General features: G+C 41.0%; 1 protein-coding gene across 1 annotated transcript in view; it reads left to right on the top strand.

Annotated features, from left to right (window-relative positions):
- The first annotated feature begins 12,101 nt into the window (after positions 1-12,101).
- The window catches only part of LOC143017953 (uncharacterized), an 18,481-nt gene continuing 13,082 nt past the window's right edge, over positions 12,102-17,500 (top strand). Inside the window, exons 1-2 of the mRNA XM_076172991.1 lie at positions 12,102-12,178; positions 13,156-13,297. Of these exons, the coding sequence (XP_076029106.1) occupies positions 12,102-12,178; positions 13,156-13,297 (219 nt within the window). The remainder of the gene's footprint in view (positions 12,179-13,155; positions 13,298-17,500) is intronic.

The following is a 17,500-nucleotide window of genomic DNA, read 5'->3' as shown; positions in this document are numbered from 1 at the left end:
GCGTTAACCTCAATAAAGTCCTTGGAGATGTCCGTTCGGACTGTTTCTAACAACCCTCATAGGATGTAGCGTTCTTCTTTTTTTTCTGAATAAGATTCTCCAGAGATGCCCTTTAAGGTTCAGCAGGGTGATTCTCTCGACTTTTTAGCTCACTGTGGAGATCATGTTTCGACATCAGATAGGAAATAATATTGATCCGAGAATCGTCCCTGTGTGGGATTTTTTTTTTTTTTTTTTTTTTTTTTTTTTGGGTGTTACTCAGCCTGAACGTTGCATTTAGGCTATGTTCAAAGTCCTACTCGAAAGTGAATAAAATCGCCTGGCACCGACTGTAATTAAATGTATAATTTGATTCCTATTAGAAGGTGTACATTTGAGATCATCTTTTACGCCTAAAAGGTTGCAGGGATCTTTTTACATTATCCCCAACTCTTGACGATTTTGTTTATCACAGAGACGGGGCCGTAGGCTTACAGAGCAGGAGGAGTCTCTGGGGGAGTGGTGGAAGTGTCGCTCACTCCTAATGGGAAAGGATTGTTGGCGGATCATATTTCATTCACCTGAGGATAACCACTCCCACAGTCTTAATGCCAAAGCCCCGTCGACCAACTCTTTCGGTTACGAATTAAGTCATATATATATATAATGTATAACACTGAATGGGTCCCCGTGAACACATTTACATTTATCAACCACAATTCACTTTAATTCTAAGCCAAGCCCTTAGCTGTACCACGTTCCAATTTCTGCGTATATGCCTCCTCGAGGTTCTCGATGTTGATGGCTTAGAAGTAAAGTGAATTGTGTTTGACATATATATATATATATATATATATATATATATATATATATATATATATATATATTGTTACCCTTTTTCAGTTGGTTCAGATCATCCAACTAGAGGCAGAAAATATGAATGACCGAAGTCGCTACTAAAGTATTAAATGTTGGACACAAATTTCTGGTACACCAAGGGTAAATGTATTGCTCCCTTTCTCCAGGAGGAAACAATAAAAGTGAGCGATGGGTGTGCATGGTTGTAGGGTGCCTCCATAATTCGTAAAGAAACGAGTTCCTGGACTTTTTTTTTTTGCCCTTCTGGTTGTAGAAAAGATGTATGTATATCTGCCTCCGCGTAACAGCAATTTCTTTGGCCAAGTGCATCTGAGCGCGAATGAAGAAATTTGCTTTCGGTTGGTGTTGAGTGGATAAGGAGTGGCTTGGCCGCTTAAAGTGCGATTTGTTTGGATGAAGAGCTCGGTGCCGGATGAAGAGGCGATATGTCCTGGCAAATGCATCACCACTCAGGCCACCTCCCGCTGATCTCTGAGTCCAGACCGCGCCCCTGGGGACCGGTCCGCAGGGGCAAAGGGATCTCCTGCCTCCGTCAGGAGGGAGGGATGAACATGTAGGAAAATATTACTTCCTTTATTACACTGAGTGCGTTGCAGTCGTTCTTGTGAATGGGAAGCTTATTAAGTGGTTATTTGTAGCTGGTTCTACTCGCCCTGGAAGTCCAAGCACATAGGACTAAAGTGACGACCTCGGGCTCAGCTGAGCGCCTTTTGGCGTCAGTTTCTTTCCACATTTTGTTTCCCTGCATTAAGGAGGGGTTCTGGGAGGGGGTGGTTCAAATATAGCCAAAGCTTTACAGAAGTGGAATCCACTGGTCAAGACTCTGGACCACGACTCCAGGTGATGAGAATGATGCGGGCAAAGTGGATATTTGATGCGGACAAAGTGGATATTTAGGTGGTGACGGCTGTATGTTGGAATGAGGTTGGGTTAGGTTAGGTTAGGTTGGGTTCTGTTGGATTGGGTCGGGTTAGAACGGTGAGATAATTTGAGCAGTGATGAAAATGGATTTTGGGAAGTAGGCGTACGCTAAGCCTGTCAGTATACAGGATCTGAGCTCATAAATCATGATAAATGTCTCCATTAGCAGAAGGATGAAGATAAAAAAGAGATTGAAAAGTAAGTTAACTTCATACTCTCGTCCCCCGTAAAAAAAAAAATAAATAAAAAAAATAAAACTTGAAGATGGACAGCTTTTTTTTTTCCTCCTGCATATCTCAAAGTGAAAGAAGTGCACGGAACGGTGAGATGGAAGTGGTGGAAGAGCTTTGTCATGTTTGTCCACGGGGAAGCTGAAGCAACAGCTGGCAGCTGTCACATTTGCTTCTGTTCCTTTGCGTCAGGGGCACATGTGTTCGACAGGGAGGCGTGGTAGACCGGTAGGCAAATTAACCGACCCGTGTTCGAGTTCAAGGCATGTGACTGGCAGGCTCAGATGCATACGAAGGAGTGATTCGCTCTTGCATTTTCACCGGAATCCATCTCCGTGTTTATCTTTGGGTATCATCGTTTACAAGAGACAAATCCTACGAAATATGAGTGTTTTAGCTGAGGGGAGCCAATAGATATGTTGACAAGGAGATAGTTTTCTCCCTATTCACAAAATTAAGAAACATAAGATTTTCAAAAGAAAACCTCCGAAATGTCGAAATTTTCGCATGTCAGAAACACGTCCGGTATATTTTCGAAAGGAGTTTGTTTCGTTACGAATATTGGAAATTTTCGGATTTTAGTGATTCCCAGAAGAGAAAACTGTCTTAAGTGACAAAAACTACGCAAAAAGTGAACGGTTGGCCGCAATGTTATAATCACATAAGGGTACCTAGATACTTGTGCCTCCGACTCAGGGTAGATGGCGTGGACACAAGACAGCTGTCCCAGGAAGACACCCCTGTGTGTCCTTTGACCAAGACTCACTCTGACGTAGCTGCCAACTTCGACCTGTCCCGCCCGTAGGGGTCTGAACTGCTGGGGTCTACCTGCCTGCCTGCGTCTTCCAGGCCGTGCAGCTGGATCGGTCGTTGCAACCCGCCGAGCCTTATACGGGAAGGGGTCTTTGCAGCTCCGATGGCGGTGAAAGCTGCTGTGGAGACGCCCTTTGGGGTTGCATCAAGAGGACCACGCCCAGGTGAAGGTTGCTTAAGTAGGTAGAACACCTCCTTCGTAGTGGACAAGCCCACTGAGGTCATGCATGCATCAGTCAGTCAGTCATGAGCCATTCTGAATCCACTGCTGAATAAAGAATTTTCCCAACCTCTTCCATGTGACACGGCAGCGCCAGCCTTTGCCACATCACTTGCAAACTTTTCTATCTCGTCTGTCCACGCGGATATGTCAGGGTCGGATTAAGAGTCGGGGAGGTTGGCTACCTGGACAGTATTCCATGGGTCATACACAAAAAAGGGACCTTTCAAAGCAAGAATATTTACAAAAAATACTAATTAGAAAATATGATAGGAAATAACATGTTCGAAATCCACTGCATACAGTAGAAAATAAGGAAATGAATAAATGGAAAAATATAGAGATAGATAACGTAGTAAGTTCTTGAGTACTGGGCTACGAGTATATCGTCAGGTGAAAATCTAAATTTCTGAGCAGTCACACTGGAGCCCGTCTTTACCACGTCCTGCCAAAATTGCCGGAATTTGGTGAGGACGGGCTTGGACGCAGTGAGGGACTGATATGCACGCAGTGGTGACCCAGTGTCGACTGCAAGGACGACATGGACGCGGACCTTTTTTTTTCTGCTCAAAATTTACGTAGCGAGAGCGTAGAAGATTTAGGACGGGGTGGTGACCGTTTGTAGACGTAGGGGGAGGGGGGGGTGCAAGAAACAGTATGTCAGAGTGCTTCACAACTCTTAGCCTGGCCTACTCAAATGCATAGGTTTGTTTTTCCTGTTTATGCGAAGAGGTCGTGTTGGTTCGGTGCTTATAGATATCGGATCAGGGTCTTAGGTGCCCAGGCTTGAGTCGTGACAGATAGATTTTTACTTCTGAGACATCGATTAACCTTCGGGTTTTCTTCAGAAAACCTCCATTTGTTTGTCTTCTTGAGAATCTCCAGCAGAGAAACATACCCTGCAAGCGTTGACACAGTGAACTAAAGGTGTCAAGATGTAAGAATATTTTCACAACTGGTGCGCCAAGGACAGTTGTTGCACTGATATGGCTGGCTAGAAGAGAACGATGAAGTTTGTCTGATCTTTCGTAGAAGACCTCTTTGATATGGGTAACTCCGGAGAGATTTTTTTTATTCCCAAATTGACGTAACCCTTAGCCTTATCGAAACACACAGGGTCAGTTCGGCAGAAAGAAATGTCCAAATTTATTTTTCGGTCTCGTACCCTCGTACCCTCCATGAACGTTAGATGTCTGGTTATGTATGGTTTCCCATGGTCCTGAGTACGTTGAATTGAAATAGGAAAGCACAAAGGGCTGTGTTGCTATAAATTGTCGTTTCAGCTCTGCCTGTCCCAGGATGGTCAGCAGCAAGGTGTATTCATCCCTGCGATCGTGATGTGTGTGTGTGTGTGTGTGTGTGTGTGTGTGTGTGTGTGTGTGTGTGTGTGTGTGTGTGTGTGTGTGTGTGTGTGTGTGTATTTACCTAGTTGTATCTTACGGGAAGGGGAGCTACGCTCGTGGTGTCCCGCTTTTGTATCTTGCAGTGTCTAGTTTGCTCTTAAATTCGTGTATGGTTTTTGCACACACTATTGTTTCGTCCAGTTTGTTCCAAGTGTCCACCACTCTATGTGGAAAACTGTTCTTCTTCAGATCTCTTCTATAACTATCTTTTTTGAGTTTCTTTCCATATGTGTGTGTGTGTGTATAATATACATATACATACATATATATAATATATATATATATATATATATATATATATATATATATATATATATATATATATATTAGAAAGTGTTGTTTTCCGATAGAAATGACCTAAATCGGCAGCCCCAACGCGTCGTCCGGCCTGTGTTCACGTGGACCGAACTGCGGGCGGATCAGGTGTCAGAAAATCCCATATAACTTTGGCCTCCGCCGTTTCCTGAAACCCGATACTTACTGGTCAGAGCAAATAACCAAAAACAAATATTCAGACACAAAAATCAATGCTGGGTCTTTGGGGACCGAATACTTTAGCGTCACGTACTGTATTTCAGTATTTTTCTGGAAATCGGTGATATTGTATAAACTGTACAAAATAGTGTTTTGTAACAGTCTTTTTTTTGACGATTATAACTAAAAGTAAATATTGCATGTACGCGTCAAACAGTTACGATTTTCCTGTGTTTCAGCAGTTCAATATGATTGGAATGCCAATTTTGAGTTGGTCTAGACAATAAATCATATCAGTTATATAAAAATCATATGAATCACTTGATAGCTTGAATATTTCTGTATTAGTAGGTGGGCTTTGAGCAAAATTAAAAAAAATCCAAATTCGAAAGAAACGAGTTTTGTCCCTTTTCTTCCAGACTAACCCTATGTCGTTAAGGTTTGGGTTCGGAAAGGAAGAGAGATATGTTGGCAAGGACGTGTGTGTTTACTTGACTCTCAGGTGCTATTTGCACGTGTCAGAGGTGTTGGGGCAGGTGCTACGGTCAGGGAACCCCCAGGTGTAAGGAAGACTCCCTCTGGAACTGGAGTAGGAGTTGGGGGATGACCAGTGGGGTCCTCCCACTTGACCCAAGGGAATGTCGACCCCACCAGTCTCCCGTCAACCCTTCCCCCCCTCCCACTCTCCCCTTCACCAGGTTTTTTCCACACCAGTCACTATCTCCTCAATCGACCGTCCATATTCTCCCCCCACCCCCACTCCACCACTGGCCCTTGCGTACTCAGGCTGCACGATTTACATGACTGGGCTACAAGACCCAGATCGCGCCTTCGATGACCTCAGCGTCGACCCTTCTTTTTCTTGCCCGAGACGACTCTCTTCTTGCCCGGGCTTGACCTATCGGGACGAACCCCGCCTCGAAAGGACCTCGCCTTACGAGCTTGGGGGGGGGGGGTGTTAAGGAGTGGGCCGGTAGCTAGCGTGCTCGACTCACGACCTAAAGGTTGAAGGGGGTCGAATTTTCCTGTCAGTGGAATTTCACTTCTGCAAGAAATTTGTAAATATTTCCTTTACGACTTCGCCACAAGCCTCCCAAGCGTATCCCCCCCCTCCCCCCCAAAAAAAAAGGTGTCGGGGAAAAGTAATAGTTCTAGAGAACAGACACAGGGAACCAATCTAGGAAAATCGAATGACCAGCAGGAAAATGTGATCGCTTAACAAATGCACATGTAACAGGAACGGCTGAGACGATATGTTCGCAACTAGAGAACGCTCCCCAGTCCCCGGTACCCCCGACCCCGCTCCTAGAAAAGACACGAGTCATCCTTGACCGCCACAGTAGCCCTATGGGGGGCCACCTTAGCTGAATAGAATTGGCCAGTGGCAGCCACAATAAAATATACGAGATCGATCGCGAAAGTATGAACTTATCGAGGGGCTGAACTTTAACTTACTAAAAGCGCTTAGCATGAGGCAGAAAATGTACATGTAAGAATGATCTCTTCCGTCAACGGATTTATCCCTTTACATAGCTGAAATTTTTCATCTGGCGGAAGTTACAGTTACATGGACAAACGAACAACAACAGACCTGTAGGGAAGAGGCCAAACGCAGAGTATGGGAGTCCATACGTGGCGTTTGGCCTCTTCCCTACAGAGCTGTTGCAGTCATTGCTGCCTTTACTCAACAACAGACCTATTGGTCCTTACATGGTTGTTTCGATATCTTCAGTACCTTCATACCTTGTTTCGATACCTTCATTAATATCATCGTCAGCATCATTATGATGATCATCATCATCATCACCATCATCATTAACATCATTTTCTTCCTTTTTTATCTCCTTAATATAAAAGTAATTCTGGTCGGGGATTTGTAGTTAAGTAAATGTAGAGACGTTTTTTGAATGCCTCTGCAGTGGAACAATCAATGACGTTGGATGGGATATCATTCTATATATTAACGACGCCATTGAAGAAAGAGTATTTTTCCACGTCTGTTTAAAATCGTTTTCCTACAATCTTGCATCCATTACTCCTAGTTGCGTTGGAGGTGTCAAATTTCGAATAATTTACCACATCCATTTTTTTCAATTCCTTTAATAATTCTGAAGACCTCAATTAGATCTGCCATTCTCTGTTTTGAAAGACTAAACAAATTTAGTTCCCTTAAGCGCTCTTTGCACGGCTTGTTCCACAACCTAGGAATGGACTTTGTTACTTTATGCCGCACTCTTTCTAACTTCAGTATATCCTTCTAGTAACGTGGAGACCAGCAATATACACACTATTCTAGGGTAGGTTTGATTAGAGCTTTAAATTGGAGGAATTATTCTTAAATAATTTCTTCAGTTCTAAACTTGAAAGCTCTTCATATAAATCGAATTGATTTATTTGCAGTTCTAATGACCGAGCACTGTTTGGTTGGTTGGAGATAATTTGAGATCACGGCACCAACATCTTTCTCTTGTTCTACACTTGCCAGTTGTACACCATTGCCAATGTGAATTATTTTACATTTATCTATAATGAAAAACATCTGGAAATTTTCGGTCCATTCACGTAAACTGTTTGAATCTTTTTGTAATTCCTGTTGTTATGGATATCATCTTATTTGCAGTTTTGTTATCGTCTGCAAAGTTGGATAAACTGTACTTTATATTTTCATCTAGACCATTAATGTAAATCAGAAAGGACCTAGGGCTGAACCCTGAGGCACTCCACATGATACACAATGCAAGTCTGAGCATTTTCCATTCAGAACAACACGGTGCTTACGATCAGACAACCATTCAGAAATCCATCGGTGAATATGCCCTACTATACCACGGGCTTCTAGTTTACTTAGTAACCTCCTATGAGGGACTTTATCGAAAGCTATTGGGAAGTGAAGATAACGTCAACTGCCTACCCTTCTTCGAACATTCTGTAAATATCATGCAAGAAGTCGAGAAGATTTGTCAGTCACGAGCGCTTATTACAGAAGCCATGTTGTGAATCTTTAATAATATTATTTTACTCCAAGAGTTTCACAGTTCGGCTAAAAGGATAAAGTGCCACTCACTGCTGAAGTGGGAGGTAGGGTTGTAATTGCCCATGCTGGCTATAAACAGGGTTACCAGTGTGGTGCCTAAAGTCCAGTATTGGTTTTAAGTTAATGTGAGGAACCAGACCGGGAGTGGTCTGATGGGACGGACCCGGTGGTCGGTCATCTTGCGGCTCTTGTGGAGAGCGTCCTCCGTCCCTTCAACCCTAACTTGACCATCTTCCTTCTCCTCCCTTTCCGTCTCTTCTTTCTCCTCCTCTTCTCCCTCGTCTTCCTCGTATTCTTCCTCTTTCCCCTCCTCCTTCCTCCCTGCCTTGTCAGCCCATTCCTCTTCTTCCTATGCCCCGTCCAAATTCCACTCTCCTCTCCTCATCTCCCCTCCCCTCCTTCACCCCCTTTCCTCCACTTTCCTTCCCTGCCTCACCCCCTTCTCCCCACTTTCCTCCCCTCCCTACCCATCCCTTCTCCCATCCCTTCCCCTTCCTCTCCCCTCTTCTCTCCTTTCCTCTTCTCCCCTCTTCTCTTCATAGCTGATCCTGAGGCCAAGTCTCAGACGCGAACCGTTTGTTTATGATGGCTTTTATCAACCCGCGGCTTTCTGACCACCTTTGGTCCCCTCTTTCATTCAACTGACACACACAAACAAACACACGCACGCACACACACACACACACACACACACACACACACACACACACACACACACACACACACACACACACACACACACACACACACACACACACACACACACACACACACACACAGGTATACATATATATATATAGTTAGAGACTATTTTATTTAACACACTAACTGTGGAAGAGACGATATTATATCCCTTGTCTGAATAAAATCATCGGACGGCAGCTACGGTACAACAAAAAGTCGTATAATGCAGCTGAGATATTACGCCTTTTTTCTAGCTGTAAAAGGGGAATATGTTCACGTTTATTGATTATAAGTTACTTCACATGTGATAACATAGTTAACACCTATTTGTACTCTGCGTCTAAGAATCAAACATAGGACCTCGAAGTTAGGTAGTAAATGTCTGTATTATAGATTACCCGTAAGCTTTACAAGGTATGTTAAGTAATAAAAACACATTTACATAATGAAAATGGACGGCATTAGGGCATAGAGAAGGTGCACGGAAATATGGAATTTGTAAAGTACATTAAATCAATATTCAAGGAGAACTAGACAACAAAGAATTGAGGATGGAGGTCCATCGATGAACGAAACTTGGTCGGTAGTAGAATCACTTTAGGCTGATTCTTGGTATCGAGGAATTCAAATTACGTTTATTTCTATGGCCATCACAGCCGCGCGCGGCTGTACATACGTGTGTGTGTGTGTGTGTGTGTGTGTGTGTGTGTGTGTGTGTGTATATATATATATATATATACATATATATGTATATATATACACACATACATACAGTTTCGGATTAAGAGTCCGTCTTTCCTCTCCCCACCTACTTGAACTTGTTTGAATGTCTCTACAAATACATGCATATGTGACCTATCTCGACTTTTATGTTTCATTTCCAGGAAGGAGCAGACGTGATGACGCCATGTCAGTAATCAGTGAAAGTCTGTTGAAATTATTATTATATAATTTCATATTTTCTTTCACTGTTTTAATGCACTTACATGCTTCAGTGGCCAGTAGCCCTTTCTCTAGGGAGGAGGTCTTCTTATATACATACATACCAAAAGCTTTTTCCCCCCTACACGGGGGGTAGCCAAAAAGAAAAAGGCATAGAAACCACTCCCACCCATTCCATTCCCTACATATTCCACTCCCCTCCACCCTCCCTCTTATCTTGGCACCTCCTGGAGTAAAGGAGGTCTCCTTAGGCTGAATAAAATCTCTTGTCGGCATCTAGACTACATACTAAAGTCGTAAAACCTGGGGACAAGGTTGAAAGGATATGACCCAGGGCTCGAGACTAAGGTATCAATAGCCTGTGCTATTCCTTTGTTGCCTTTGTTAAGCTGCCCTCTGTTTTTCTGACGGAATTTTATGATGGGCGATAACGTAGTGCCGATGCGTCCGCGGGGTCCTCCCGTCAGACATCTGATCTTCATAATTTTTTTTTTTTTTTTTTTTTTTTTTTTCATCATGAGAAATGATTGACGTTGCGTATCGAGAAGAAAGAGAGTACCTTGAGGCCATAACGCTCCTGTTCAGACTCGTCTTGCCAAGAAGGTTTTCCCACGGATTCTCTTCATGTGTGATCGAAGCTTAATTATGTTCATGTGAATTTTCCGTTTGCTTCATACTATAAATAATACGGTTTTCGGAATACAAATAATACACATGACACACAAACGCACACACACACACGTTCGCGCCTAACTGTTTATAGAAGTGAGGGTATTCTGTCTCACAAATGACAGCCAGCTTGGGTTTATGTCTGAAGCCGTGCTGGCTGTCATGTGTTAGACAGAATACCCTCGGTCCTATAAACAGTTAAGCCTCCCTCACACATACGCGACTCAAGTGAGTTATTTTGAGTAGAAACGACTTCGGTTACAATCTTTTATTTTTCAAATTTCCAAATGTCAGATCACCTTTGCGTCATATATTGAAAAGCTGAATGATGAAATAAAATTGATTAACCCATAGGAATATTAGACACATTGTTGAATTGTCTTTAGGGAAATCTAGAATACTGTGAGCGAAGTCGTCTTCCATTATTTTCAAATTCACAACATTTGACGTGAATATTAAATGTGTGACGGGATTTACACACGTGCGTGTGTGTGTGCGTGTATGCGTGTGTGTGTGTGTGTGTGTGTGTGTGTGTGCGTGTATGCGTGTGTGTGTGTGTGTGTGTGTGTATGTTTATGTGTGTGTATTTCTATGAGTATTACTGTACGGGGCATACGCGCACGCATTTCGGTATTGCTCCCAGTAAGCAGCAACGTTTGACTTAGCCAGGAAATGCTTTCCGAGGTTATCTGACTTAAAGCTCCTGGGAAAAACAAAAAGGGCAGAGGTTAGTGACACTTGAGTCGCAGGATCGGGGGAAGGTCTCCAGACCTCGGCCAGAACCCCGTCAGGCCTGTCATAGTAGAAGGGTTCTCCTGGGTCTTTTTCTCCAGCGACTGTGATCTTAGGAAGAGGTGGATTGGAGTCCGCTGTGGATTTTTAAGGTTATGTGTATATTTTGGGAATAAACAAATAAATTAATAGAAATGAACAAATAAATAGATAAGAAGCGTTCTTATCACAAACAATATTTTTTTTTATAAATGACAGTCTGATTTGGATTTGAAAGCTACAAAACAGAACCATTGTTTTTATTGATTAACGTTAAGTTTGTTTTTAGACTTCTATATGAAAGTTGATCAATGAAACTCAATATAGTTTGAGGGAAAATGTTATACCAAGGATTGATGTCTAAAGAGAAAAAAAAAAAGAATTGACAAAATATTAGTATTCTTCTCCTAAGTATACTGTCGAGATCTCCATGGACCAATTTTCAAGTTATTTATACACCTGTAATTGATTTTAGGAAATGTGATGCAGTGTATTGATTTTTTCTCAATTATGTATGCTTCCAGTATGAGCGTATGAATGTGACCATTCTTACTGATGGGTGTAGATAATGCCAAGAACAAAACTCATCAGTATTGATCGTGACATATAGAGACAAAATATAGACTTACCTGCGTGATATGGCGTGATATTAGTAGCAGAACCTTAAGGTTATATAAGAATATGTGTGTCTGTGCGTGGATATCAACGTGCTTGACTTTCTGCTGATACATTTTATATGAGACGGAGTTGAGTGTATGGGATGGAAGTTTTCAAACTTTATTTGTGACTTTTTGCTTATGCTAGATAGATAGGATTCCATTATTTGTTGTTACGGTTTTGTGTTTGTGACACGTTTTAAGGTTCGAACTCTTTTTGCTGGTCTTTGTGTATTTACTAGGTTATAAGGATTTTTTTTTTGAGGGGGGGTATAGGTTATAGAGATTCAACTTTCTTTTTTCATAGAATTGTGTTATTTTCTGGGTCAGTAGGATTTGAAGTTTTTGTTGATATTCAATAGACTTCTTTTCTTTCTTTTTAGAAAGAGACAGAATAAACATTTGGTCGTAGCGTCCCCCTTGTACATGCCTTTGCATACTCGAATTGAAAGTTCGATTGCTACCCATCGGAGACTTCGTGAATGTGTGATGGGGACATTTAGGTGGGCGGAGGACTGTCTCACAGTCCGCACTTTATCCGGGGTGAACTTTGGCCCGACCAAAAAACACAGCGCCATTTGAAGTTGTGGCCTTTTACAATATGGAAGCCTCATCTGGGATCGCCTAGGAAGACTTTTAACTTTTGTTGGGGAACTTGATACAAACATAGATAAATATATACGAGTTTCATGTAATTTATATATATATATATATATATATATATAAATATTTACATATATATATATATATATATATATATATACATATGTGTATATATATATAATATATATATATATGTATATATATGTATAATATATATATATATGTATATATATATATATATAATATAAAATATATATATATATATGTATAATATATATATATATGTATATATATATATATAATATAAATATATATATATATGTATATATAATATATATATACACTTAATTGATCTGCTCATATTTAAACGCATATAACAATATGCAGGTACACACACACACACACACACACACACACACACACACACACACACACACACACACACACACACACACACACATTCATGCACACACATCCTGTCCATGTAAGTGTTTGTGTGCTCAAATGCCTGCTTGGGTGCGCTTTGAGATGAAAATAGAAAACGTAGCAAACTAGGCGAGAGTTAATAATTTATATTTCCCACTTTGCTGATTTTACCAGTCTTATATAGTATTTCATTTGAAGCGTCGGAAGCTTGACATATCTCATCAAAAGCTGGCCTGTGCTGTATTATGCAGAACTGATGGGAATTGCGCCAGTTTGTGCTTGTAACAGCTGTTATACCAATGGTCATTTATATAATATGTATAAATATATATATATATATATATTATTAATTTTTCTCATCGTTTATCTATTCCTTTATCTGTATAACCATTTAACCTGTTATTGATCTATTTATTGTATGTCCTTACACTTCTTTCTTGTTCTCCCACAGATTTCGAATAGACAACACCGACCACATCATCGATGTCAACAGGGGAAACATACCCTTCGAGTATGACCAAGTTAACATAATATGTCCTGTGTACGTGAAAGAAACATCAGACGGGGACACTGAGAAGTATATCATATATAATGTGAGTATATCCACACTTTTTTTATGTATTCTTATTTTTTTTTTACTTAACCCAGGGGTTTTCTCAACCTAGGGATCGCGAATCCGCAGATGTTCGAGAAACGGCTTACAGAGTTACTTAATCGAATAGAGAAAGATTACTTACGCATTTAAATCTACAGAGAGAGAACATTGTACATATTTTTTTGTGTTAATGCTTCACTGATTAATAAAACCACTACAATTTGAACCATTTGCTATCCATTGCGGTACCGTTATGTATTTGATTAATCTTGATATATCACCATTCGACATTCTGTGTCAGGTTAATGGGGGTACGGGTCGATGGTCTGATGACTCTCGGAGTGCGTAACGGGAAAAAGGGTTGAGAATCACTGACATGATCCCTCAATGCTTAAGGATTAAAACTGTATAACGTTAGCTATCATAACATCCTTAGAGGGGCATGAGTACCCCTCTTGGCCTCTTAAAGACTGATTCATGATAGACAGACAACGTTGTGTATTTAAAGTGCTTTTTATTCCATCACCGGTAACCGATGTCTATGAGGACAACAATATCGTATCGATGAACTTGTTATATGGGTGGTAAAGAAAAGGTGGAGGGTAACAGAAAGGAAGGATTGTAAAATTTTGAAATATTTGGCATTCTTCTTTGAGTGGAGATTAGTGTTAATTCATAAAAGGATACTGTGTTACTGTTCTATCGGTGTGTCACTGAAGTTCTTAATGTATTGATTCAGTAAAACTTATGACGTCAATATCCCATGTATGCCTTCTCGAGTTACTCGACGTTGATGGCTTAGAATTAAAGTGAATTGTGGTTGATAAATGTAAATCTGTTCACTTGGACCCATTCAGTGTTGTACAAATGTTATATGTATATATATATATATATATATATATATATATATATATATATATATATATATGTGTGTGTGTGTATGTGTGTGTGTGTGTGTGTGTATGTATATATATGAATATATATATATATATATATATATACATATATATATGTGTGTGTGTGTGTGTGTGTGTGCGTTTGTATGTATATATATATGAATATATATATATATATATTTATATATATGTATATATATATATATATATATATATATATATGTGTGTGTGTGTGTATGTATATATAATTGAATATATATATACATATATATATATATATATATATATATATATACATAATATTTATATGTGTATGTACATATATATATATGTATATATACATATATATATATAATATTTATATATGTCTGTACATATATATATATATATATATATATATATATATATATATATATATGTATAAATATACTTTTGGCTATTCTTTCATTGTTCATTCGAGAAACACAACTCGGTAGAAATATAGTTGTAACATATGTCGTCTTTGCCGTAACCGACGTCACAAGAAAGCCTCGACAAGTGGAAGTCAGCGGCGACTGGAATCGATCCAGAATTCCTGATTCCAATATGACGCCTACGGGAGAGACGCAGACGAGTCTCGGGTATCCAGGGAGCGTTTGGCCAAGTGTAAAATAACCGGGGAATGTGTCGCCAGCGGCAGTCAGTTCGTATAAAAAAATGAGTTTCAGTGTAGTTCCCTTTTTGTGCTTTACGGATGACCCCCATAAATCCTTTTGTGGACACTGTCCTCTTCCCCGTCCCATCCTTGTCTTATCTCTTCCTTGTGGCCTTACATCCCTCATCTCTACATTTCTCTGCGTAATTTGTGTTTTTGTAGTTGTTCGTCTCCTTATACACCCAATCCCCTCTTTTACGTTCACTTTCTTCTCGCCCATGTACTTGCTTTTCACCCATAGTTTGTTTTCCTGTTCCCCTACACACACTATTACATATTACCCCCCCTTTTTTTTTTTAAGCCCAGACACTGACCACTTTCCTTCTGGAGTTGATTTTTTCCCTCACGTTTGACACTATTTTCACCTTAATCGTCGTGGACTGTATTTGTTTCAGAGAATACCAGATAGATTTGTTATTCCGTATTCTATTATTCTGTATTCAGTTCGGAAGTGGTAATGCTGTTACTCATACATGGAGAAGGATGTGAGGTGAGAATCTACAACTAAACCAAGAGGAGTGAAAAGAGAAGAGGAGGAGGAATAGGAGGAACAACAGAGGACGATTAAGAATAGAGGCATTGTATTGTATTTTGTCACCAATAACTCACCAACATTTGTATCCTGGGGACAATATTGAACCGTAGAGATGTTGAGGTGTTAGAGGGGAGGTTCATGGAGGGCTCCAGAAAGGAGAGAGGTTAAGAGAGATCAACATTTTCCTTGAGTGCGAGATGAGTCTCCAGCCATAAAATAATGCTTCGTGACCCTAGTCCTTAGAGCATTACTGCATAAGGCTCAGTTTTTACTCCGTTTGGAGTAATGACTACAGAAGTCAATACTGAATAATAACCGAGGCGGTGATTTCGGTAGGTCTTGTGTGTCTGGTAAGTGACAGCGTAAACATATCCGAAAGGGTGATGGATCAATGGAAAGGGAGGGAAGGGAAAGGAAGTGGAGGGTAGAAGGAGAGAACCAAGCTGAGGACGGGGAATGGAGGGAAGAGAAGTAGGCCAGCACCTCCCCCTCATATCTCTAGTATCCGTCATGGACAAGCATTAGCCAACTAAAGGGAGAATTAAGATTAGGAGGGCATTAATAATACCGCTGAAATAGAGGCGCGAGCAGCCACGGACTTGCACTGACAAGAGGACTAACAACAGGCAAAGTTGCACTCTGCGAAGCATGCGCATCATATTATTATCGATACCATAAAAACAAAGCGATAACGTCGTATCGGGGTACGAATACTCCGTCTAAGAATCCATTGGTTCTCAGTCTGGGGTCTATTGTCCACTAGGAGGTGGGGGCACAGTTGTACAAATGGGGGCCTGATTTGTTTGAGGTGTCCTCAAAAAGGCTAAAAGATATCTATACACAACTGTTGGGTATATGGCAAAATGGCAGGAGAAAGAAGAGGTAGGACACAGCCGAAGAGGACAGGGCAATATCATGATAATCTAATCAAATTTTTAATCTTCCGGGCTTAATACAAATTTGTTGTTTTGGAAGAGAGGACGGGCTAGGGCAAGGAGAGTGGGAAGGCTGAGGGTTCGGGTAGAGGCGGGGGGGGGGGTCCACGGAGGCCTGAAATAAGGCAAAGGGGGGGAAAGGACGACTGACCAAGAACATGTTTCGAACAAAGGGTGTAGTTATCTTTATGGTTGGGTTTGACCGCCAGGTTTCGACGTCTGCAACGCTTTGCGTCATTTGTTCCAGATAGAAGGCCCAGTCGCTCGCTCGCCTTCCGGACGCGACGCAGACTGTCCCCCCCAGGCCGTCGGACCCTGATGGACAACGCCTCAGGGGTCTCCGGGGGCCTCGAGTTTTACTCTTTTATTCTCACAGAATCTTTGCCGAAAACGGCATGTCGTTCGATTTCCAATTGTGTCGCGTTAACTCGATCATTCCTCTTTTTTTCCCTCTCTCTTGTTTTCTCAGGACTTTTATTCTTATTTTTTTTTTATCTATTCTCTGTTTTCTCTTTTTATGCAGTGTCCTTCCCACTCGTCCATAGTCCATCTCTGTTTCTCCCTTCCGTTACCAGCCAGTCTCCGTTGTCTTTATTCCGATTCTTTTTTTCTCACATTTCTCTTGTGTCTCTTCTTCGTTCTTTTCCGTGCTCTGCTTTGATGGCCAGCTCTTCCTCGTCATATCCTTGTTTTCATGCTCTCTCTTTTATGTTCAAGCTTCTCTCGTGTCTCCAGTTTTCTCTCGCCCAAACTCTCCCTTACCTTCCTTATCCTTTACGCTTCCTTTCCTTTCCTCCTCCTCTTATCATTCGTTCGTATTCTCCGTCTATCTTCCGCTTCTACTCCCATTGCATACACAATTTTCGTTTATATGCATTGTCTTTTAGTATAAGTTACCCTGTCGTCTTTCCGTCCGGTTTCGATAAAATATCACATTTTCTGTCTTTCTTGGATGCCCTGCGCTTCGCCCTAACCTGTCTCAGCAGTAGCCTACACTACGCATATAAAATATTTGGGAAGAAAAGAATGTTTAAGAATTCTCTTTTCTTTCTGTTCATCCCCAACAGCTTCAGTATTGTTGTCAAGTTGAGGTAGATAGCGGCTGGGTGTGGTTGACAAGTCAAAAAAGAGAGTCAAATTG

This window comes from Oratosquilla oratoria, chromosome 33, assembly GCF_046742065.1.
Source record: "Oratosquilla oratoria isolate Oo_2021 chromosome 33, ASM4674206v1, whole genome shotgun sequence".
In the NCBI taxonomy this organism is placed as follows: Eukaryota; Metazoa; Arthropoda; class Malacostraca; order Stomatopoda; family Squillidae; genus Oratosquilla; species Oratosquilla oratoria.
This window is presented reverse-complemented; position numbering and strand designations above follow the sequence as displayed.